Source organism: Hippopotamus amphibius, chromosome 3 (genome assembly GCF_030028045.1).
Source record: "Hippopotamus amphibius kiboko isolate mHipAmp2 chromosome 3, mHipAmp2.hap2, whole genome shotgun sequence".
NCBI classification, from domain to species: Eukaryota; Metazoa; Chordata; class Mammalia; order Artiodactyla; family Hippopotamidae; genus Hippopotamus; species Hippopotamus amphibius.
Genome location: NC_080188.1, coordinates 83,838,973 through 83,862,638, shown reverse-complemented (window position 1 = coordinate 83,862,638; position 23,666 = coordinate 83,838,973). Strand labels below are relative to the sequence as shown.

Sequence of the window (23,666 nt, the reverse complement as noted above, 5' to 3'; positions counted from 1 at the left end):
CAATCTGCTTAGGGTTTGTTTTCTGAGTAATAAATTTAAAGAGACTTTTGGGGAGAATGTATTTCAGCTGGCAAAGAGACTTTATTAAGTCTTATAAAAAGAAACTTTACTGCTAAACACCATTCTTCTGAGAAAAATGAAAACTCTACAGCTCTTTCTAGCTTTGGCTCTTATCCATTTAAATCATGAGTCTTTCAGAAAACTCTAATGAAAGCTTTGGCTCCTCCGTCCACAAATATGCACACAAAAGTTTTATACATACTTTCAAAACTTTCCATGACTCTCAGAGTTAAGAATCTCTGCTCTTCAGCCAATGCCCTAACTGATGCAAACCCTGATGTTGAATCTGTTCAGCAGGGCTCTCCATCTACAAGGTGGGCTCTAACAAATGAACTGCAAGAGGAATGTTCCCTTGAATTGATTCCGATTGCTACCACCCAATAACAAATCCGCTCTAGTTCAACCGTGTTGTGATAAATAGAGAGCCAGTGAAACGTTCACTGAAGTCATCTCTCCAGTCTTACCCTCAGTGGCAGAGACCGAAATAAACAGTTCTCTTCAGTATGGCCTAGAATTACAACTATATTCTAAATACAGGAAAAAAAATCATCTACATTATGTTTGTGTCTCTCTGATTTTGTTCCAATTTCTCATATTAAAAATGTGTGCTTCAGGAAAAATTAAATGCATGCTGTTTCTCTTACATACGATGGGATTTCCAAAATACTGTATCAGTGCCATCAAATCCTTGGAATTTTTTTTTCAGCTTTTCCTCCTACTTTTAATCACAAGTCTTAACTGAAGGCTTAATATATCCAATATGTATTTTAAAAGCCCTTAACAGCCGGTTACAAATAAAATACAATAAGTGTGATTATAACTTTGATTTTTTTAGCGTGTTCTTAAATAAAACAACTATAAAACTTTTATACTATCATAAGCATAAAGGGTCACCTCAGAAAGCCCTACTCTCAGGAGTACTAGGCTCACATCTGTCTCTTCCCTCACTTAAATAAATAAGAACTTCCATGATTTTAGGTTTTAACTGAATAACATGAATCAGTCAGCAAAGTATATTAATACTTATCCTCAAAGTTTTTATCTCAGTCGCATAGTTGGAATACAAGATTTTGAGCTTCAAAGGATACACATGTCTCCCTGAGAAACACCTTAAAAAATAAGACCACAAAACTGCAATGTTACAGAGCCCAGTGGCTGCATCCACCAGAAACCTCACCAGACCTAACAGAGAATGCTGGCTGAAACCTAGTTACCCCAGGACTATTTTTATCCTTTTTTTTTTTAATTCTATTTTTAAAAGCGTTATGAGGATAAGAATTTCCTCACGAGTGACAACTGGAAGATACTCAATTAATTAATTAATTTTTTTACTCTATTAATTTAATACAAAAGAATGATTAAAATTTCTTATGAGTGATTAGCACTTTTAATCTCAGGACCAGCAGAACATTAACCCTTAAAATAAACCCTAAGAAGTAGGCAGAGGGCAACTGAATAACATGATGCTGATTCCGCATCCTAGAGGGAAACCGGAGCTATGAGAAGGGATGAAGTTTGCTCAAGGGCAACGCCAAAATAAACAATAGCAAAATCTGACATAGGGCGGTGAAGAGATGAGGAGAACTCTCTGGTTAAAGTGTGTATCTAATGCCTGTAGATTACACCATAGGTTAGATGCAAGGTAAAACTTGGCCAAGTTTTAAAAAGTGTTCTGATTTAGGTTATGTTTTATTATTGAGATTTTTTTCTTAACATCAGCAAAAATAATTTATTCCCATAACCATATCCTGGATCTCAATTATGAGAAAAATAGCATGGTGTGTGCTAGCTTAGAAATCAAAAGATTTACTCTCTCGCTTCAGCAAAATGACCTTGGGAAAAATGCATTACTTCTCAGCAACAAATATATGAGCATCTGCAGTACACGCTCAAATACAGAGATATCTGGAAATGACTCTCTCTCTCTCAGATAACACCTACCTCCACTATCCTTTCAGGATTGCTGTAAGATTCAACGCACAAGAGACAAGATTGTACTTTAAGAACTGTAAACTACTACATAAACAGAACTGAATTAACCAGAGGTGATTCAAGTCTAAAACTTAGTAACCTTTTCAAATTAAGGACTTTAAACACTTCTTTTCAACATGCTTCCAGCTATGAGAACCAGAAACTGATGTGCAGAGCTAATTAACATACACAGGAAATACACATATCCAATCATGTGCACTTATTGCAGGATTTTTATATTACTGAAAAGTAAATATGCTATAGACAGCCAGTGTCCCATGAACTGGAACTGTTATCCTAATCTAATTGTATGTACAACCATCCATCATATTCTATCTACCAATCTGTAACAAAGACTTTAAAGTAGGTCCTGCATTAAAATTTCTTTTTACAATACTTTTGACAAAAGCAAAGTGATCTCTTAGAATTTGAAATCAATGAGGTGTGATTATAAAACCTCATTCTCTACCTAAGAATAAAAATATAAAAATTTAAAAACAGAGAAGTAGACACCTTGACTCTTGTAAAATCAGCAAGCTCCCTTCACACTTTTATCACTTCTTCCTTTTACAGACGCTCCTTAAAAAGCTTAAAAAACAATGTACTTTTAGATTTAGAATTCATCATTCTTCACGGCAGCTCTGATCTTCTGATGATCAGAAAGAAATGGAAAGAAGGAAACCAGATGAATAAAGGCGAGCACACCAGGAGACCACCACTAACTCACCCCAGATGCTCTCCTAGCACCGTGGTTATTGCACTCACATAACTTTTCTTGTAACTCAAAAAAGTTCTTCATAAAATTGAAGTGATGTTCCAGGCTGCTAAAACAAGCAGAGTTTTTAATCCTGGAACACTCTTTTACTTCCACTGTGAAACTCTACTAACATGATATTATATCTATTCAGTGCAACAAAATTCTGCATCCAGGGAGTTACCACTTCACTTCTTAAACTTCATCACAGCCAACATGAGTCCTGAAGCTCCCTCCTGAGCACAGCTTCAGCCTTCTCTTCCTTAACTTCTCTGAGTTCCCAGATCAGTCCTTCAACCGACACTCAGATCACATCCCCTTCATCTCGTGGTTCTCAACAAGATGTACTGTAAGGAATTACAGCTCCATGCTGTCTTCTCCACTTAATTTGTTTCCAAAGCCTCAATCATAGTCACTAATGTATGTACAATTTTGAATCCCAAAGCATGGGGAGCAGTAAAAACCATGTGAATAAGTGAATCTAATATCAAAAATTCGGAAACATCGATATGTAGAGTTTTTCATTATAAAATAACCTGCTTCGTTTCAGAAAAACGAGGACTTACTACTCACTTAAATTATAAGGTACATTTATTAAAAATTAAAGAAATGGCTAAAACAATTCTTACACTCTTCTTTTCACAAAAATGTTCCCTTTAACAAGTTCTAGGATCAATCTCTCTTGATATTATCTAAATATTTAAAATATATTTAACATCATACATACATATTAAAAGATATCCTGAAAGCAAATATTGTAAATAATAAAGTATTAAAAATTATGAAGACAAAATACTTACTGAACTCCAAAATCTAGAACTGACGGCTGAAAATGTAAACCTTTTCCACTAAATAGTTTGTCTGAGAAGCTAAAAAAAAAAAAAAAAAAAAAAAAGACATCAATTTTTGTTGTACTTTTAAAATCTGAATGCTGAGTTCAAAGGATATACTTAGACTGACAGCTCTCATGAGATATAATTTTACTCCCTTATAGATGAGTCTGAACTAGATTTTAAATGGTAAAGTTGAATTATTCAAAGTCTAATATAATTCTACAGCTGCAAAACTTTAAGATACTCAGATTATGGTTAGTAATATGTAACTTCATACCAAATATATAGATTCTATAAACATTCAGATAAAAAATGGAGATAGGTTTAGTTTTTTTTTAGAAAGCACAAATTATTTTATTATAATTTTCACAATAACTCTACAAAGCAGACATTATTATCTCCACTAAACAGATGAGAAAACTAAGATTTAGAAAGGTTAAGTAAAGCTAAGTCAATTGTCTAAGGTTACAAGATACACAATAAGTAAGTTATCTCAGATTCAAATCAGATTTAATTTTTCATAGGCTTCATTTCTGGATGAAGTCAGGAATCATACCTATTTTCACAAACCCCAAATCAAGAAAAGACACACAAGGACAGGGGTTGAGGGTAGGGGGTTGGAGAGGGAGGGAGCTTCGGCTTCTACATTCGTTAAACAAGCTCTAACAGGGAAAGGATCGGGCACACAGCCAGGGTTGGGAGCCAGGCTCCCAAAGGTAGAAACCATCACCAGGTCTGTATTTCTAAGATTAACAATCAAATAAAATCTGACACGGCAGGTCATATTTTCAGCAGTTGTTAATCATTATTATGATTTCATTTTCCTTCAGAACCAAAACCCAGAAATTAATACACCAAAAACACATAAAGAGACGTTAAAAAATAAGCTATAACAATATATATACATACTTAAAGACATAAAATACCAAATATATGTAAATATTTAATATATATAAAATATATATTCATGTGTGTATCAAGAAAGTATTAACTGGCATATGCCTTTTTTTAAGGAATTCTTTTTTTTTTTTTTTAGCAGTCGGTCCTTGTTGGTAATCTATTTTAAATACAGTAGTGCTTATATGTCAATCCCAAACTCCCAGTCTAACCCTCCCTCCCCACCCTTCCCTCCTGGTAACTGTAAGTTCATTCTTTAAGTCTATGAGTCTGTTTCTGTTTTGTAAATAAGTTCATTTGCATCAATTTTTTTTAACATTCCCCATATCATATTTGTCTTTCTCTGTCTGACTTACTTCACTTAGTGTCATACATTTTAAAGGCCATGTACGGGACTTCCCTGGTGGCGCAGTGGTTAAGAATCCGCTTGCCAATGCAGGGGACACGGGTTTGAGCCTTGGTCGGGGCAGACCCTACATGCCGCAGAGCAACTAAGCCTGCAAGCCACAACTATTCAGCCCGTGTGCTGCAACTACTGAAGCCCGCGCGCCTAAAGCCCGTGCTCCGCAACAGAAGCCATCGCACTGGGAAGCCCAAGAACCGCAATGAGGAGTAGCCCCTGCTCGCCGCAATTAGACAAAGTCCACAAGCAGAAACGAAGACCCAACGCAGCCAATACATACACACATACATAAAATAAAAGCCATGCACTCCAAAAATACTTAACAGGAGAAGCTCCTAAATGTAGCATGCATAACTGTTTCCAAAGACTCAAGTAAGTTTTCCAAAATACAATCTTTCCATTTTCTCCTCCCACAAAGTAGCCCCTCTGAGCGCAGTCCGGAGGCTAGTCCAGGATCAGACATCTGAGCTTCAAACCTGCCAGCCCATAGAAGTGCTGTGACCTTCAGCAAGCCCCTCTCCCATTTTTCTTGAAGGTGCAAACGGTACAGAGAACCCCTTCCAAAATCCTCATCTCATAGGAAGAATCCTGGCTGCAATCTCTTCTTCCTCCCTCCACTTTTCTGCCTCTTTCTAAGCTTCCCTTCTTCCAACCCCTCTCCTAAGAATCCTTTCTCTGTTATCTATATCTCCTTTATTCTACTTTATGCTTTCAGCATCAACTGTATTAATAATAAAGGTGACATCTCAGTCTCCATCTGCCAACCTCCTCCCTCCTGTCCAGCTCGGGCAGGTAAGAGGGATGCTATTTACTGGGCTCTGGTGTCAAACCCCTAAAGGCCAGGACTAACTCCATGACTTGCTTGCAAAAAAGGTCACTAACACTCCCAGCTGCCTCCAGAAATGTTTTGAAGAGCCGCAGGAGGCAACATAAAGAGTTGCCAACATCAGACGTATCACAGTCACCCCCACTCCAGACCGAGCTGGCCAGGGCTCAGCATTCCAGAAGGAAAAGAAAACAGGCAACTTCACATGCCAAAAATTATCTTAGAAAAGTCAGCCTACTGTATTAGTAAAAAGTAAAATAATTAATGACAGTCTTTTTCCTGCCTTGTGTACTGAAAATGGATTTATTGTCAGATTTCACACGCAACTTCTGAGTGAAGATGAGGTTTGGAGGATTTAAGTAATTCACCCAAGATCACCTAGCTACTGAGAGGCAGAACCAAACTTCCGATGCAGATCTGTCCAGGTCAGAAACCTGAACCCTGCATGGAGTTCAAGTCCATCCAAGTTCACATGACCTACCCAAAGAACCAAGGCAGTCTCGCCTGCCAGGAGAGGGACAGGGCTTCAGAGCTGAGGCCCAAAGCCATCACTTAACTTCCCCAGCCTTCGTACCTGTAACATGAAAATAACAACAGCATCCACCTTACATTTATCAAGAGGTTGAAATGAAATAATAATGCCTTTGCTTCATGCCTGGCACATAGTTAAGTGCAATAAATATTAGATCGTGTTACTAAGAGGATGACTCTCACCTAACAGGAAAAACAATGAGAACAGATGGAGAGGTCAATGCAGCCTGGAGTCAGAGCTGACCTTGGGATTTAAAAGTCCCAAATGGGGTAGTAGTAATTATCTCTGAATAGAACAAGTGAAATATAAACCTGGGCTGTCTCATACCATAACAGAGTTTTCTAAATCCCACAATCAGGAAGTTTTTCATACCCAATGAATTTTAAGTTTCAACCTAAAGCAATATGGTAGAAACTTCAAAGAAACTGTTTTTGGACCTCACAATGGAGAAATAAAACCATATCAGTATTTTTTCCTAAAAGTCACAGAACAGATTCATCTTTCTCATTTGGTCAGTTCCAGCTCACTTGACTTTACAATCTGGAAACCAGATCAAGTTATATAAGGAGACTTAACATCACTATATGAGTTAAAAAGTTAGTTCCCATAGATAAAACCATTTTAGACACAGGTACTGATCGGAGAGATCTCACGCACAGACACATGAACTCAAGTATTTGTTATAGACTGAAGGGGGAAAAAAGCCGCCAATTGCCAAAACTGAGTCAACTATGGACCTCAACAATTATCCTCAAATATCAGTGCTAGCTAGGAAATTATCCTGTGTTTAAAGATGCCAGAGATTTCATTTCTAAATCGAGAACGTCAAAGAAATAACTTACGCCTCCAAACATCAAAGAAATAACTTAAGCCCCAAGAGCTACAGAAAGAAAAGATACACTGTCTTCCCTTTCCTCTTCCTCTCAAAAGTCAGTATGAAGCTCTTCACATTTGTGTACCCTTAACAATACGGATGATTCTTTCATGTCGAGGTCCACCTGGCCTCTTGCACTCAGGAGTGCCCACATCTGCCATAAAATAAATGCATGCATCTTCTAACAATAAATTGTAAATTCATGCCACATATTTCTAACACCCACCCTTTCCCCATCTGCAAGATACTTATAAGGAAAAGCCCTTTATTGAAAGAGAAAAATAAGAGAGAGGCCATTCTGCTTCTACAGCAGGAACGAGGCACAGGGATAAAACATAAAAGTGACGGCAAACTGAGGTGAGGCACTCCTGTTACACGGACGCCGTCCAACGCCCACTGGTTCTGAAGATGCCCCCTTCTCCTTCCCCCAGCTGCGTGACATGTGGACAAGGAATTCCACACATGCTTTTCTGAAAGAATATCTTTGCCTAATATTACCTGACTTTATCTTTTCTCTCCCTCTCTCTCTCACTTTTTTTTTTTTAACTTTGGCCATCTTTTTCTCTGTATATAAAACAAAGAAATGCAGTTCAAAAAAGTGGCTAGTACAAGAGGAAAGAAATTTCACTGGAAATTAGAAGACCTGGTTCAGGTCCCAGCCAGGAGCTCCCACGTGACACAAGGCTTGGTCTCCTCTTCGGCAAATGGAGGCGGCTGGGCTGGATGACGTCTGAGATCCTGAGAAAAGCGCTCGGTTGCCCAGTCCTCCTTCCTAGGAAGATTAAATCAATCTGCCAATATCAGGCACACCCTTCAAAAAAATTCAGCCCAGGAACTTAGATATAAAAGTGAACTTAAGTATAACCAACAGTTCTGGCCATTCATAAATGTTATTCGACTCAAACACATCATTTCAGACGCAACGCTCCCCTTCTTGGGGAGTGAGCACCAGGGCCCAGGAGCTCAGGCCCAGCCTCACAGCCCTTGTCTGAATTCGGTGTGGCCCGGCTGCAGGGGGGCCGGTGGCCAGCTCAGAAGAGTCTCCCCTCGAGATCGTGACCCAGGAGGCCGGGCCACACGTGAGTGTCAACAAGGCAAAACTCAAAGATCAAGAGAGTTCAAAGAGGGGGGGAAGAGACACTTACTGAAAGAGTCAGGAGAGGCTTTGAGGACTGAGGCTCCACAGACAGCTACCTGGATGGAAGCCGAACCCAGGCACCTCCTGCCAAGCGAACGGCTTGGGGAACCACACGCCACTTTGGGGAGCACCGTCTGAGCACCCGGTGGCTCCCGGAGGCAGCGCGGGGAGCACAAAACCAAGGAGGGGGAGTGAGCAGGGAGGAAGGAGAGCACAGACAGGAGGGCAGCCCCGAGACCACACGGCCAATGACAAGGCCACTGCAATGTTAATGCCCTGGGACCTTCAGGAGGAAACAGGTATTTCTAGGACTCAGCTGCTATTCCAGGGACCTCGGAGAAATTCAGTACTTTCCCCTTATGCAGTGGACCTGGAACCCACCCCTGTACAGATACAAGAAGCCCCGGCCTGGAGCAGCCCTGTGAATCTTGCCCACGGTGAGGCTGGCCACCGCAGGGCAAGGCCTGCACAGCTCCCACCAGTGGCACTGAAGTTGCCCTGAGCCCTCCTCGGATGCAGCTCTAGGGCCTTCAGCTGAAAAACAAATGGCCCGATACGGGGATATGTGTATAAATACAGCTGATTGACTTTGGTGTACCTCAAAAACTGGTACAAGAATGTAAAGCAATTCTATTCCAATTAAAAAAAAAAAAACAAATGGCCTGGTCACATGATTTATGAAATGAGTTCTGTAACTACATGAGTTATAAAATTCTACATCATAATTTTGGTCGTACAAGTTGTGTTCTGCTTTACTTTTAATTAAAAAATACTTCTCCCCAGAAGTTTACTGAAAGGAAAAAATAAGAAATACACAGGCTTGTCTACTTAAGTTAGAAATGTCATTCTTCCTGGTAAATTAACTACTTGCAAAGAACCGTTTAAAAATGGAGCAGAGGGAGTTCCCTGGTGGTTCAGGGGTTAGCACTGCACGCTTCCACGGCCGAGCGAGCAGATTCAGTCCCTGGTCAGGGAACTAAGATCCTGCAAGCACCAAGGCAGGGGCGGGGGAGATGTAGGCAGAAACCTGTATTCTTCCCCATTAAATTCCCAGAATGGGGGAAAAGTCATTTGGTAGGGACATGGTTTTCCTAGTTTCTTCCGCTGTAGAAGGCCTGGGCTTCAAGATCACAGCTGAGGAAAGTCCTTGGAGCAATGCCAACAGTGGTCTGTTGGAGGGCGCTCTCACTGACAAGAGATCTGGGATTTCAAGCCACCTGATGCATTGATGGCCAAGCCCTCCAAGGCCAGGACAGAAGTCGTCCACACCAGTCTGTCCCCTGAGCGGCTGATGACCTTCTCCATCCACAGAGGGGTGTTCCTTCTCTCAAAGACAACCCCTACCTCGCCTTTCTGCATGGGTCCTGGGCTGAGCCCAGGGCATCCCAGCCCCATCCTGCCCTGCCCAGGATCTTCACCATCTCCTTACCCGCATCGTCTTCCTCCTCTACTTACACACATGAAACTCACACCCCTTCACGTGAGACGATGCCCTGGTGCTCCCCACCTGCTCCAAGCCCTCCTCTGCCCTCCGCAGCCAAGCTGCGGGTGAAAGAACAATGACAGCAAGCACATTTATTGAGCACTTACAATACACAGGATGCTGTGCCAAGCACCTGATTATCCCGTGTGATCCCACATGCCCTGTGGGTACTATTATTATCCCATTTCCACACACAGGGAAATAGATGCGTTGAGTGTTTAAAGGACTTGCCAAAGTCCACTAAGCCCACGTAGTGGCTGGTGGCTGAAGGGGACCGTGAACGCGTGCTCTGAGCCCCTCCTCCCAATGCCTCCCACCCCACTTCTCTCTGGCATCCTGCCCCTCCCTCACGGACACAGCTCTTGCTGAGCTCTCCACGGATAACAAGCTGTGATGAGCGGACTTACTCTCTCGCTGGCTACCCTCTCCTGAAGCGCCCTCCCTTGGTTTCTAGGAAGTCTCACCCAGTCTTCCTCTCACCCCGGGAGCTGCTCCTGCTCAGCCCCACTCCAGGTCCTCTCCCCCTGCTCACCTCTCCCAGGTCACCGTTTCCTCGGCCGTTCCTCAATTCTCACTCTTTCTGGCCAATCACACTCACCCCCTAGATTCACCCATCACCAAGACGGTGATGCTTCCTATATAGACATCTGGATTTTTCTGGCTGTCCAGCATCTAAGCTTCCTTACCACAGTCACAGATTTCCCACTGTCACTCTTTCTGGGTTGTGAAAGGGCCAATTACAAGGTGACCCTTGAAAAACACTGGGGTTCAGGGGCTCCGCCCCCACAAAGTCGAAAGTCTGCATGACTTTACTACGGTTAGCCCTTGGGATCCACCCCATATGTGTGGTTCTGCATCCACGGATTCAATCAACCGCGGATCGTGTAGTCTGTATTTAGAGAAAGAAAGCACGTTTAAGTTCACCTGCATAGCTCAGATCCGACTTGTTCAAGGGTCAAAAGTCCCAGTTTTAGTGGCCCTGCTTGCATCCAGCGGGGCTAGCATATGACCTAGACTTGGCCGGATTCACCTGCCCGTGGCAGGGCTGCAGGAGCTGATGCCACCAGGGAGGCAGGCGGTGGGGGCGGTTCTGGGGTAATAACCACCGCAGGTGAGCAGCAGGGGTGGGGGTGTCCTCAGCAGTCTCCTTCCAGCAACGCTTCGGCTGTGGTTCTAGCTGTTAAGTCTCCTTTTTGCTTGTTTGTGTTCTGAGGCTGGTGCTTAAGTCTTCCTCGAGATTCTGTAAGCTGTCCAACCTCTTTTCAATAAATTCCTTCTCTGCTTAAATCAGCCAGAGTCGGTTTCTGTGGCTGGACTGATTCACTTCCCAAGCCTGTGCATCTGCGCCCTGGACTCCTCCGCTGAGCTTCTGACTTGTGTTTCCACCCGAAGCGGACGCTGTCCCGCAGATGGCTCCCCGCCCACGCCGCTCTCCCCTCCCCCACCGCAATCCAAGATGGAGCTTGGCATGTTCCTTGGTCTCTCCAGTGGTTCACAGCACTGTCTGCCCCTCCTGGTGAGTGACTGCCCAGACAGAAGCCCTGCCGAGACTCCTCTACCTTTCTTAACTCCACATGCAGCCAACGCGAAGGGCTGTTCTGGGACTGACACACTACCTCTACACAAAGCCATCCCCTCCTTCTAGTTTCACTCGCAGGACCTTACATTCAGAAGGCGTTACATCAGCACGTTAAAGAATTTTTAAATATATTATTGCATTTACACATTTAATCACACCACAGTCCACATGCTATAAAGAACTCCTTTAGGTAAGTGGTTAAATAACTTTGCAAAAACCTATAAAAGAAAAGGCCAGTAATTAAGCTCATGTTTCCTACTCCCAGTCCAACTTTCTCTTCCCTGCAAGCATGGCTTCTCATCTATGGTTTAAAGACTTAACATGTTTTCCTAGACGCTACTATATGTTAAAATAATTAAATATGATTTTTAAACCTGCAAAACACAAAACTACCTTAGAGCGCTAAGACAAGTTAGCGTGAAAAAGTAATTCAGTACTACGCGTCTCCAGCAGTAACAGTCTTGGCCAGATGCTACACATGGTGAAGAGGAAGCCACACAGAAATTCACACAGATGATGAGTGAATGGGTAGACTGAGAAGGCAGGCCTTTTCCTCCTCCTCAATCATAGGTAAACAATGCATGCTTGTGCAATACTGTAGTTATTTTTAGAAAACCAACTCTGAGTTCTCAACATGCCCATCATAAATTTAGATATTAGTTCTCTGAACATGAACAAGCTGTTTTTTTTTTAAACTGAACTATTGTTGACTTACTATATTGTTAGCTTTAGGTGTACAGTGACGTGATTCTCATATATACATTCTTCTTCAGATTCTTTTCCGTAATAGGTTATTACAAGATATTGAATATAGTTCCCTGTGCTATACAGTAAATCCTTATTGTTTATCTATTTTATATATAGTAGTGTGTATCTGTTAATCCCATACTCCTAAATTATCCCCTGTCCTTTCCCCTTTGGTAACAGAAACAGATTCACAGACATAGAGAATGAGCTATTTTTTAAGGCTCATCTATGACCCTTTACAGAACTCGGTGCATAAACATGACTTTTTCTCAACACAATAATTTTATTTCCTAACACATGGCAAACATATATATCCAAGATGTATTTATCTTGCACATTTATTCATAGACGACTGCCAAACTACAACCGCCTTGATATTTAAGTGAGAACTAAATGTAATCTCAGTTGATATGAAAAATGCCTTTGGGTGGATAACGGTAGGAATGTACTGGATTGGTCACAGTAGAATTTGATTAATTAGATTAGTTCTATAAATTGAACGCTTGGAAAAGCTACTACTTTTGCATCTAATGCTTTCAGACGAATAGGATGCAGCAATACCAGCTTGTACTGCAGAGGAATTTCCTTCATTTTTCTAGTGATGGAACCACCATCCCCAGAAAAAAAAGCAGCAACATCAAAATCCACCAACACTAACTCCTTCAATCTACCTGCATTAGACCCTGCTGCAGCCAAGGCAGTTTGACCCAAGAATCCAAAGAAGAATAAGAGGCTGCCTAACTTCACGCGCTTACCACCTCACGTATCACACAAGCTGGATGGAGCACAGTCCACAAGAGGGAAAGGTGCTCTGCAGCAGGTTCGGAAAAGCTTTCTGGAAGAGGCGGCGTCTGAGCAGGGCCGAGAAGGCTGGGTATGCTGTGTTCACGTGAACATGGAGGAAGGAGTTCCAACATGGGGAAAGACACCAATGAAGGCACACAGACCTCAGGAAGGTGGGTAACACAAAAGCGGAAGTACCTAAGGTGTTTTCTTACAGTCTCTTGGTGGGATGAAAGAATAATCCTATATAACTTCACCGTCCAGAACAACATCTTAAATCAAATACCATGAACTGATTGATCTTCTCAAATCCCAATGTGAGCAAATATATCAAAACAATTCCAGGCAATGACAAAGAATATTAGCAATAGTGCCAGAAAAAAATCTAATGAAAAATGCCTAAGCATTTTAACTGTCCCTGGAAGGGCCAGCCCTCTTGGCCACAGCCCATCAGGGCACTGAGAAGAGCAAGGATTCGTGCGTGCTGCACAACATATCACCATTCAACAAGCTCAAGTCCCCTCCCGCTGAAAGAGAAAAACAAAATCTACCCTCTGAATGTAAGCGTTTTTTTTTTTGAAAACTTACATTCTTTTGATAGGCCTACCAGGCTGTCCACTTAACACACGAACACAGACCCCACATGTGCCCACAGAGCACAACTCACTGCGACGAAGCTCACAGCTTCTACGATAGAATCCCACCGTCAGAATGGCTTAAACCCTGACTGTTCTCATGTGAACGCCAAGACTTACTGACCCTGCAGACACCATCCCGCGTGCGCCCAGAAAAACAAGGACTCCTTAACACAAGCCTGAGAGACTGGCGTTTTCTCTGGGGCTGGTAACTTAAAAATGTCAAAAGCATTTTGCCCTTGAGAAATAATGGTCATGGTTTCATGGTTTCTTCCCCAGGGTTCTGTGACAAAGACTGTTCTTTGGCTCTCAGTATCCCCTCTCCTTCTTTCACATCATTTTTGGCTGGGTACATTTCCCAGGCTCCTTTGCAGCTGGGAATGGCCACAGGACCAGGTTCCAGAAAACGGGATGTAGGTTCCTATGGTGGCTGCCAGGAACCCTCTGGCCTCCCTCCACCCTTCCTTCCTCCCATCTGCTGCCATGAACACGATGCCACCACCTCGCACCGAGTACCAGGCTGGTACCCTAGGGGGAGGAATTCAGGGATCTGGAGGGGGTGGGGGTCCCTGAAGACGGCTGTAGGCAGAAGTAGGGTAAAGCATATTTTAAACCCCTGGTATTGTAACTCTGTCACCTCAAAACTTACGTCTAATTGAAACAGCTCTCACCCTTGCCAAACACCAGAACTGCCAATGCCCACTGCTTGACAGAACTAACTCCATCCAAGAGCCCCATCCTCCCAGCCTCTGCATCTTCCCAGCCACGGCATCCTCCCAGCCTCTGCATCTTCCCAGCCACGGCATCCTCCCAGCCTCTGCATCTTCCCAGCCACGGCATCCTCCCAGCCTCTGCTTGCCCTGGGGAGGTGGGGCCAGCAGTGCCAGCCTTTCATGGGGTCCAGAACCAGAGCTCCCCGATACATCAGAAGGCTAAACGCTACAGCAATAAAAGAAACATGACAGCAAAACAAAGAAAATTCTAAGCAAAGAAAGGATAGCTCCTGCTGCCCCACACTGGGAAAAGCCACTGACTATGGTGGTGGCCTATGGTGGCTTTGGTCACACACGGGTGCCAACCGAGAAACGCCTGTACTAGGAACCGCCCTCAAGACCGGGAACACTGAAACGACCTTCCAGTTTAGAACCTACCATTCTGCCTCGTAACTGCACATGTAGGGATAAGTCCCACACAGGGACCTGTCAGGACCTCTGTCAGACACTTCAGGGAACCCAGACCCATGTGACCACAGCAGAAATAAAAGAGGTGCTGGAAGGAACACACAGGTGATGTCCCCACCTGGCCTTCCAGGAATAAAGCACAGGAAGAGGCCCCGCCAATCAGAGCCCAACACCAAACACACTGCAGGGAGGGCAGGCAATTCAAATTACTCTGCTCTTGAAAGACTGCTTGCAACTCCCTCAGTCATTCATACACGTGACTTCCTTCCCCGGGGTGGCTGCAGGAACCCCACAATGGGAAAGAAACACCTTTCTGCCCTACCCAAAGTCCTTCACCACTGTGACAACGTGGAGAGCTCTTGCAAAACCAGAACTGGAACATCGGGGCCAGACTGTGTCCTGTTTACTAGTCAGTCTTGAGAGAAAGGAGTCCAAAAAAGGTTACAGCGGTGAAAGAAAGAAATCTGCTGAATTCCCAGGGCCTAGAGTCACTGGCTCCCCAGCAGAGACCGACCCACAAAGGTGGAATCAACCGGCGAGATGAGTACAAGAGATCATCTAACATTCGTGTGACCAGAATTTCAGTTTCCACTACTATAAAATTAATATAACACCCCTAGACCCTCTGTGAAGATTAAATGAAATCTGTATGTAGAGAGCTTTGCGAAGTGCCTAGGATGGTGGGGGAGGGGGGGTGTCAGCTCCAAGGGCAGCAGAAAAGCAAAATGGCAAAGATTCACGTTCTGATTTTCATGGACTCTTCAGAAGCAAATCAGGACAAGATCAAAAACTGTTCCAGAATTTCATGTACTGAGGAGGGGGGCGACGTGAGCTGGGGGAGGGGGGGTTGCTGAACCGCCTCCAACAGTTCCAAGGAGCTGACAGCTCCCGGCTGCTCTCCGCCGGGCCCACGGCAAAGAAGCAGGAGCCTCCCTTTCCATTCAGCCCAGGGGACTTCTTTGTTCTTAATTATACAGACGCCACTCACATGCAAATAGTGCGTGAAGGGTTTTCCTTTGAAATTGTAATTTTTCTTTCAAACCCTTGAGGCACTGAAGTGTTCCTGCTGGAGACGTTACAGAAGAAAGAACAGCCCTGAGGTCACTGGGCCCGGGAGAGAAGCCCCTGGGCACGGGCCCGCCCTCTCCCTTTGTGCGGCCCTGCCTGCTGGGCACCCTCCCTCTGGCTGGGCCTGCAGCGTCTTGCTCCCGGCTCTCTGCTCTAACACCTTCCCCTCTCCTTCCAGCACTCTCCAGCCCAGACAAAGCACAGTGTGAATCTCGCTCGGGTTCCAGAGCCCAGCGGAGCAGGGGGGGAAAGCGAGGGTCAGCTTCAGCCATTCTATCCTTCTATCAATGAGCACCAACTACAGAAGAAATAGAGTGCTCCAGTAAAAACATGAAAAACAAACAAGGATTTCCTACGTGGCGCAGTGGTTAAGAATCCACCTGCCAATGCAGGGGACATGGGTTCGAGCCCTGCTCTGGGAAGATTCCACATGCCATGGAGCAACGAAGCCTGTGGGCCACAACTACTGAGCCAGTGCTCTAGAGCCCGTGAGCCACAACTACTGAGCCCATGTGCCGCAACTTTTGAAGCCCACGCGCCTAGAGCCCGTGCTCCACAAGAGAAACCACTACAATGAGGAGCCTGTGCATCACAATGAAGAGTAGCCCCCCGCTCACAGCAACTAGAGAAAGCCTGTGTGCAGCAACGAAGACCCAACAAATAAATTAATTTTAAAAAAAAAGAAAAAAGAAAAACAAAAAACCAGCTGCCAACAAGTAAATAAAAGGAAACAAAACTGTCCTGCGCAACATGACTGCAACTAAAAACATACAGAGGAAAATGAAAAGGTAATTACCAAAATAGTAGCTGGCCATGTTAGGATGGGTAACACTCCTCCGATTTTCCAAATTTATTACACGGTTCGATGCCTTTGAGAATATTAACAGTTTTCGGTTAAGTGCTTTTAGAAAACTCAAGAGCAATAGGAAGATACATTCTTCTTAAATACAACTTGTAATTATTTCTTTTTATGGATTCAAGAAACACATTTTCACATTTACAGGTTATTTAAAAGCTAACAAGTTTCAACCCAAACGCCTCTCGTTATTCTACTCCACTTCCCTGACTCTCTGGGCTCCTCCTCCTCCACCACCTCTTTCAACAGAGAGCCCCGCCCAGGTTCCGCCCACCCCCTTCTTCCACACCTACCACCACTCACTGGCGGATGGGACCTGGTCTTCAGGCTCTGTCACCTGCAATTTACATCTGGGGCCCAGCCCTCTCTCCAATCCCAGCACTCCTGCTGCCCACCCACAGGTCGACTGGGATCTCTAAAAGATATTTAAAAAATAAAGTCTAAAACAAAACTCTTCACCTCTGCACCGACAGCCGGGCTGGCTCAGCTGTCCCAGCCAACAATCTTGGAATCATCCTAGACTGCTCTCTGCCTTACACCTCACATCAATCTATTGGGAAGCCAGGGAGCTCTGCTTGCAAAACAGATCCAGAACCTCACCACCTTCCCCACCTCCACCCTGCTCCGGACACCACCCTCTCTTGATCTCTTGAGCGCGGACGGCAATCAAGTGGCCTCAAGTAGCCTCCGCACAGTGTAGGACAACACCAGCCAGGACAGCCTTTTTGAACCCAATGCGGGTGGTCTCGCCGCTCTGCTCAAAGCCCCCAGTGACCGCCCATCTCACGGGTCTCCTGAAGTAACTGCACTGCACGCTCTTGCCATGACTCACGTTCAACACCCTCCCTCCCTCCTCAGTACACTGTGCTGTAGCTCAAGGTCTTTTGGCTGCTCGGTGACAACTCCAGGCACAAATTCCCACCTTAAAGGCCTCTGCACCGGCCACTGTGTCTGGAACATTCTTTTCCCAGGTAGCCTCATGGTGAATTCCCTTACCTCCTCCAAATCTTTGTAATATCTCACCCTTTTAATAAACCCAAACACCCCACTTATAATGGACAGCCCCCATCCCGCAATCCTCAACCTCTCTTTTTTGCCCTGTTTTTCAACATCCTCCACACTACGCATCACCTTGGAACATCCATACAATTCAGTTGTTTCTTATACTCAGGTTGGCTGTCTTTCCCACACCCTGTTAGACTGCAAGCGCCACCAGGACACGGACTTTGGTCTGTTTTGTGCAGAATGAGTCCCAAGCATTTAGAGAACAGTTGCTCAAAAGCATTTGCTGCACAGGAGAAAAAGTTTTCAACTGGTGTCACGGATTTTTAAAATCACAATCCAGCCCTCAGAATATCTTTCTTAATTATCCAGTATAAAGTTAGCCTCACCAAAAGACATTAGAAACCTCAGGAAGTGTCATGAAAAAAGGTTTCCCAAATTTCAAAATACACCTTGACCAAAAAGGAGAAACAAACTATGGAGAGAATAGTTTTCAAAACCAATGCCAGGTAAGTTATATTTTTTATTCACTTTAAAAAGTCAGGTCTAGTCACACCAAGGGTATACAGATTAGAGTGACTTACTAAGTTACAAATGCTATAATTTTTAATAAAATGCTGAGACAACTAAGAAATTAAAAAACAAAGAGTATATGGAGTCTACTGAGAAAAATAAGGCCTTGAATGAGGCCCTGAACCACAGAGAGATTAAGCTACAGATATGACCATACGAAGAGACCCTGTCTGTTATCCCCTGGCTCGGGGAGCATCTTTGGGAAGCAGCATCCTAGGCCTGGACCTGTTCCAATCCTCTAACATCCGACGCAGTAACATGCCTGAGACGGCTGTTTTGGTTCCATCGCTTGAATGAATGGATTCATAATCCCAGAATGAAGAAATATATCAAAACCTACAGTTATTTATAAACAGCAGGCACTCAAAAAGAGAGGCAAGCTGAGGTGAGGCCCGGCACCTGATCCTCAGCCTCACTTCTGCTCCCTCAGCTGCATCCTGGGTTCAAGCCTCCGTGGGCAGATGTATCCCCACGCCCACATGCAGTCCCCTGGCTATCATGGGAGCCAACGTGGGGACAAAAGATCTGAGGGATGGAGAGAGAGTCCCTGACTCTGCTTATTCCCGAAGCCAACAGCCCTTCTTCTTCCAGGTTATAAGAACGAATAAATTCCTTTTAATTGGTATCTGTCACACGAGGCTGGAAAGGTTCCCACTAATCATTAGATGAACCCAGTAACTGAAACCTAATTCATGAAATTGGGCCCAAAAGCTAGGAATGCAGGCAACCTCTGGAACATTAAAATACATTTTATGACTATTTATGGGAAAAAAAATGCTTTCCAAGAAACAGGGTGATTCTACAAAAAAAGAAAAAAAAAGGCCTAATACTCTGCATCCCCATCAAAAAAAAAAGTGTCCCTTAAAAAGTACAAACTATATTTTCTTTATAAAAGAACCACAGCTTCTCTTGGGACAGAAACGTTCTAAAATTAGACCGTGGTGACAGCTATCCAACCCTGCAGATATGATAAAAGACTCTGACCTGCACACTTTAGGACGGGTGAGTTGTATGCCATGTGTATTATATTTCAATAAAGCTGTTTCCCAAAAAAAAAGCAAGTACACATGCCAGCCTCCTAACTCAATCATCCTGTCAGGATTCAACGTAGGAAGGGAACCAGGAGGCCATTTCTACAGATGCATCTTCTCAAACGCGTACCCGCGGAAGCCCCCACAAGCTCAGTTCCTCTCTCTGCACACCCACCAAGGCCTCTTATACATGATGAAAATGCCATATGCAGATGCATTTGATTACTGCGTCCACGCTCCCCATTATTATGCAGCACTTTGTAACAAGCTGTGGTTAATGCCTGCCTATTATCCAAGTGCAAAATCATTCTGCCTAATTTCAAGCAGCCTGGCAGCTGCAGGGGAAGAACAGTCTTGCCCTTCAGTGGAGGCCCATTTGACACATAAACCCTGCTGCTACAAGGACCCCAATCGTCTAGGGCTAATCAATTTCAATCAAGCAGGCACTCTTAGACTTCATCCGTTAGCATGTACCTTCCAAATGCCAGTGTGAGAAGACAGGAGAAGGGCAGAAATCAGGACTGGTGGTTTGGGGTTTTTTGGTTTTGGTGGGTTTTGTTTTTTTGTTGTTGGCTCTTTTGGTTTTTGTTTTCTTGGCAGGGGAAGGGGAGGCAGCGAAGAAATCAAATAAGAGCAGAACAAGTGCTTAGAGCAAGAAATGTCCTCCCCCTGCCGTGCCCATCCCCATACTCATCTTCATGGACCTGTGAGCCCTGATCCTTAAACCGCCAGGCCTCCAGAGCTCAATGAACTCCAGTGCTACTCAATGACTCTGAATTTGCCAGTTCTCCAAATAATCCTTTGACCTCTCTTCTGAGGAGGCATTTCCGTATTTCAAACAGCCTCCATTGTGGTTTTCCTTTAACTATAAACAGAGATAAGAAAATACACTGACAGTACTTTATACAGTGAATCAGGGAATTATACTGTGACATGTCATAGTTACTCCAATAACTACGCTGCATATAAAGTATTCAGTTAAATGTTTAACTCTCATTACAAACAACTCAATTTTTACTCCGAATTCAGTAACACTCTTTTCAAAATATCTTTCCTCTCTTAATAACAGACAAGGAAATCCTGTATACGCCACACTAGAAATACTGCCACATTCTGACCGTAGTTACAGAATTAATCCCTTTAAATCCAAGAAAAGGTAAATCCCCTGCGGTGGAATTTTAAAACATGTAGCTCCTAAACATTATCCCCCCCCTTCTAAAAAGAATCATCATAAGCAATTTAGAAATTATTTCGTCCGCTGGAATTCAATGTGGCCACCTCTCAGGATAACCAGAAGCAGCTTTTTAAAAATATGGAATCCAGGAATCCACCAGTTCCTCCTGAATCAGAATCTCCGGGGACATAGCCTGGCAATCTGTTTTGGGAATATCGCCCCCAAGCGATCCTACCGCCCTTGCACCCACTTGGAAAGCAGGAATAGGTGCATTTGGGAACCACAGAGCCATTCATCCATCCATCTGCGGCCCATTCTGAGATCCATCCAGTGATACGTCTGTGTCCACTGCAGCTCATTCCCGTGTATAAAACGCTTCAGTCTCAGCAAGAGTCAGATTGCAGGAAACACGCTAGCTGTCCTAAGCAGAAGGGATTTTAATATAGGGAGTTAAGTGCTTATGAGATCACTGAAAGGTTCAAGGGAACAGGCTCTAGGTTGGGCCTTCAGGAAGGAGCCCCAGAGCAACAGGGAAGTGCCCCGCCACGGGTGCTGGCCTCTGTCGCGTCACATGGGGAAGGTGGAGCCCCTCGGGAGGCTGCCTTGGAACCAATGCGTCGGGATCGTCCCAGGACCTGAAAACACTGCCTCTGCCACCACCGGCTGTCCTTCGCCAGGTATCCGCGGAGCGGAGGGTGGGAAGAATCACTCACTCTGATGCTCCGGAGACTGAACTTACGTGAGCTGCAAGCGCTTCGATGCGACTGCACGGAACAGTGGTGAACAGAACTGAGTCCAATGGGCCAGCCTACGCTGAGCAGAGGCCCTCACCTCGAACACACACCAGCGCAACAGCGGCCTCGGAGCAGCCTCTGAGCCCTCAGGTCTCCCTCCCCCACGTGACCTCCTCGCCTCCTCAGGCCCCTCTCCTCTCCATTTCTCCTTCCTGTGGGGACAAGCCTCACTGAGATCCCACGACTGTACCTAAGGATAGCTTTTGAATTTCTTCTTCTTGGATTTAGCTCATAATGCAGCCAATCTACATCTTTTAGGGTAGATTTTTATCATCATTTTATCCTGATTTTTATCATCCAATAAGTTGACTCTTTGCCCCCAAATCCAAATTAACGATACTTGAACGGAACAGATAGGATTAATTTTTAAAATATACTAATACCACCTTCACTGGAAAATTCTAATAATCCCGTTATCAAGATCTGACCAAATTCAACCAGCATTTTTTTCTTTCAGAACTTTTATTGAGATACAACTGACATACAATAAACTGCATGTGTTTAAAGTGTACAATTTAACATTTTTTTTTCTTGTTAGTAATGTATATATGGCAATCCCAATCTTCCAGTTCATCCCACCCACCCACCCACCCCCGCTTTCCCCACTTGGTGTCCATATTCAACCAGCATTTTTTACACGGTATTTTCTGGACTATACGTCTGACACAGCATGAGATGCTACAAATGCCCCTGACGGCAAACAAGAAGCTGCTATTCTCAGAGGAGTAGCAGAGACTTAAGAAAAAAGAACAGAAGAAACAGCAAGAATTTTAGGTGCTGCAAACAGAACACCTGACACCAGTATGAACCTTGAACTGCTCAGATTTGAAATGACCGTGGTTCTTTTCTTAAAGCATGGTCTCGTGAAATGAACATATGGTAACATCTTGTGTAACAGCCCACAGAGTCCATTTTTGCAATCAGATCTTACTTAATTCAATACGCTGTGTGACTGCAAAACATGGGCATGTGTCAAATTCGAAAACTCTCCCACAGTTACCTGGATGGGGTGGGGAGGGAAGGGAGGTCTTTCAAGCAAATGAAATCACTCCTAAGCCAGGGAGCGGGCCACAGAACATGTGTGCGTTAATTTCTTAATGTGTCTTCTCTTACGAATAAAATTAATTTGGTATCATATTTTTACCCACATTAAGACATCCCCCCCCCCCCACCCCGGAGGATTCAGTCTTCTCTTCTCATTGGTTTTTCACCTCTTTCAACCCACTCTTTCCAAAGCAGCAGCGTCTGTTTCTAAATAAGGAGTCCACACAGGTCTCTTAACTTTACATACTTATTTCCGGTAAGTGGAAACATATACACCCAGTGAGTTGTCTTCAAGGTATGATTGAAGAGGTGGAAGACACACACCCACAGACGTTTGCTAATTTATTTTAAGTGGAAATTTTACGTTCATTTCTTTTGCAAAAGGATTCCATCCCATCTACCACACTTTTAGAATCACTGTACGCAATTTCCTTAAATAGAAAATTCAAAGTAATCAATCATTTCTTTTACTACTGCAAGTACAATCACCTCTATGTGGGATGGAACATTTCCATTTTGTACAGATGAAAGTCAAACTTCACAGACATTGAATTCAGTGTAATTTCTCATAAGCACCAAGATAAAATTAATCACAAAATATCCTGGAAATCACCAATGGTCACGGAACAGACAACGATGGTGGGCCGCGTCCTGTGGACGGTGCGGGTAAAAGCAATGGAAGGTTCTTCCTCACCTCCTGGGACCCTTCCTCCCTAATCCAGAGGATGCCACCCTCCCAGACCACACTACACACAAAGCTTCACCAGAGAAAGGGAGCAAAACTGCAGCACCTCATGTGACCCCACGCCAGATAAGAAACCATGCTGCTGCTTCTCCAGAGTCTAGCCTGTCTCGAGCCCACAGTCTCCCAGAGAGGGGCCGGCTCTCCCCGCCACCCCACCTCAAGCAAGCCCTTTTCTCCCAGTGCTCTTTCTATGAGTCTCGGAAACTCTACAACTGAGGCATGTGTTGTAACTGCCTTGCTTACTGCACCGCAACTTTGATACAAACACTTTATGAGACAGGCCTAGAAGGGGAGCCTCCAACAGACAAGACCAGTATTTCCGAGAAAGTAAGAGGTGAAACAGCGGAGAAAAACGGACACGAGAAAGGTATGTCCCCAAGTTCTAAAGTCGGGCTTTCCCTCCTCGACCTGCTTTTAAACTGACACTTGTTCTGTTTTTAATTGTCTTATTGTTTTTAAACCTAAAGGTTCCCCTACATTTTCACTGGTGGATGGTTTTTCTGCATTGCTCAACCAGGCTGCACATTCTACTTTTAAAACCAGTCCTCTTTTTTCAATATTTTAAAATATGTGACAGGGTTTTCTCAGTCACTGGAAAAGGATACACTAAATATAAAACTTAGGTTTTTCATCCCACACAAATCTACCAACGCCAAGTGCTAGGAGCTCAAGTATGGCCTTAC

General features: G+C 44.1%; 1 protein-coding gene across 2 annotated transcripts in view; it reads right to left on the bottom strand.

Moving 5' to 3' along the window:
• TMEM131L (transmembrane 131 like) overlaps positions 1 to 23,666 on the bottom strand; it is a 153,884-nt gene that overhangs the window by 79,613 nt on the left and 50,605 nt on the right. For both annotated transcript variants that reach the window (XM_057727266.1, XM_057727267.1), the window contains exon 4: positions 3,586 to 3,654. In XM_057727266.1, coding sequence (XP_057583249.1) covers positions 3,586 to 3,654 — 69 coding nt within the window. The remainder of the gene's footprint in view (positions 1 to 3,585; positions 3,655 to 23,666) is intronic.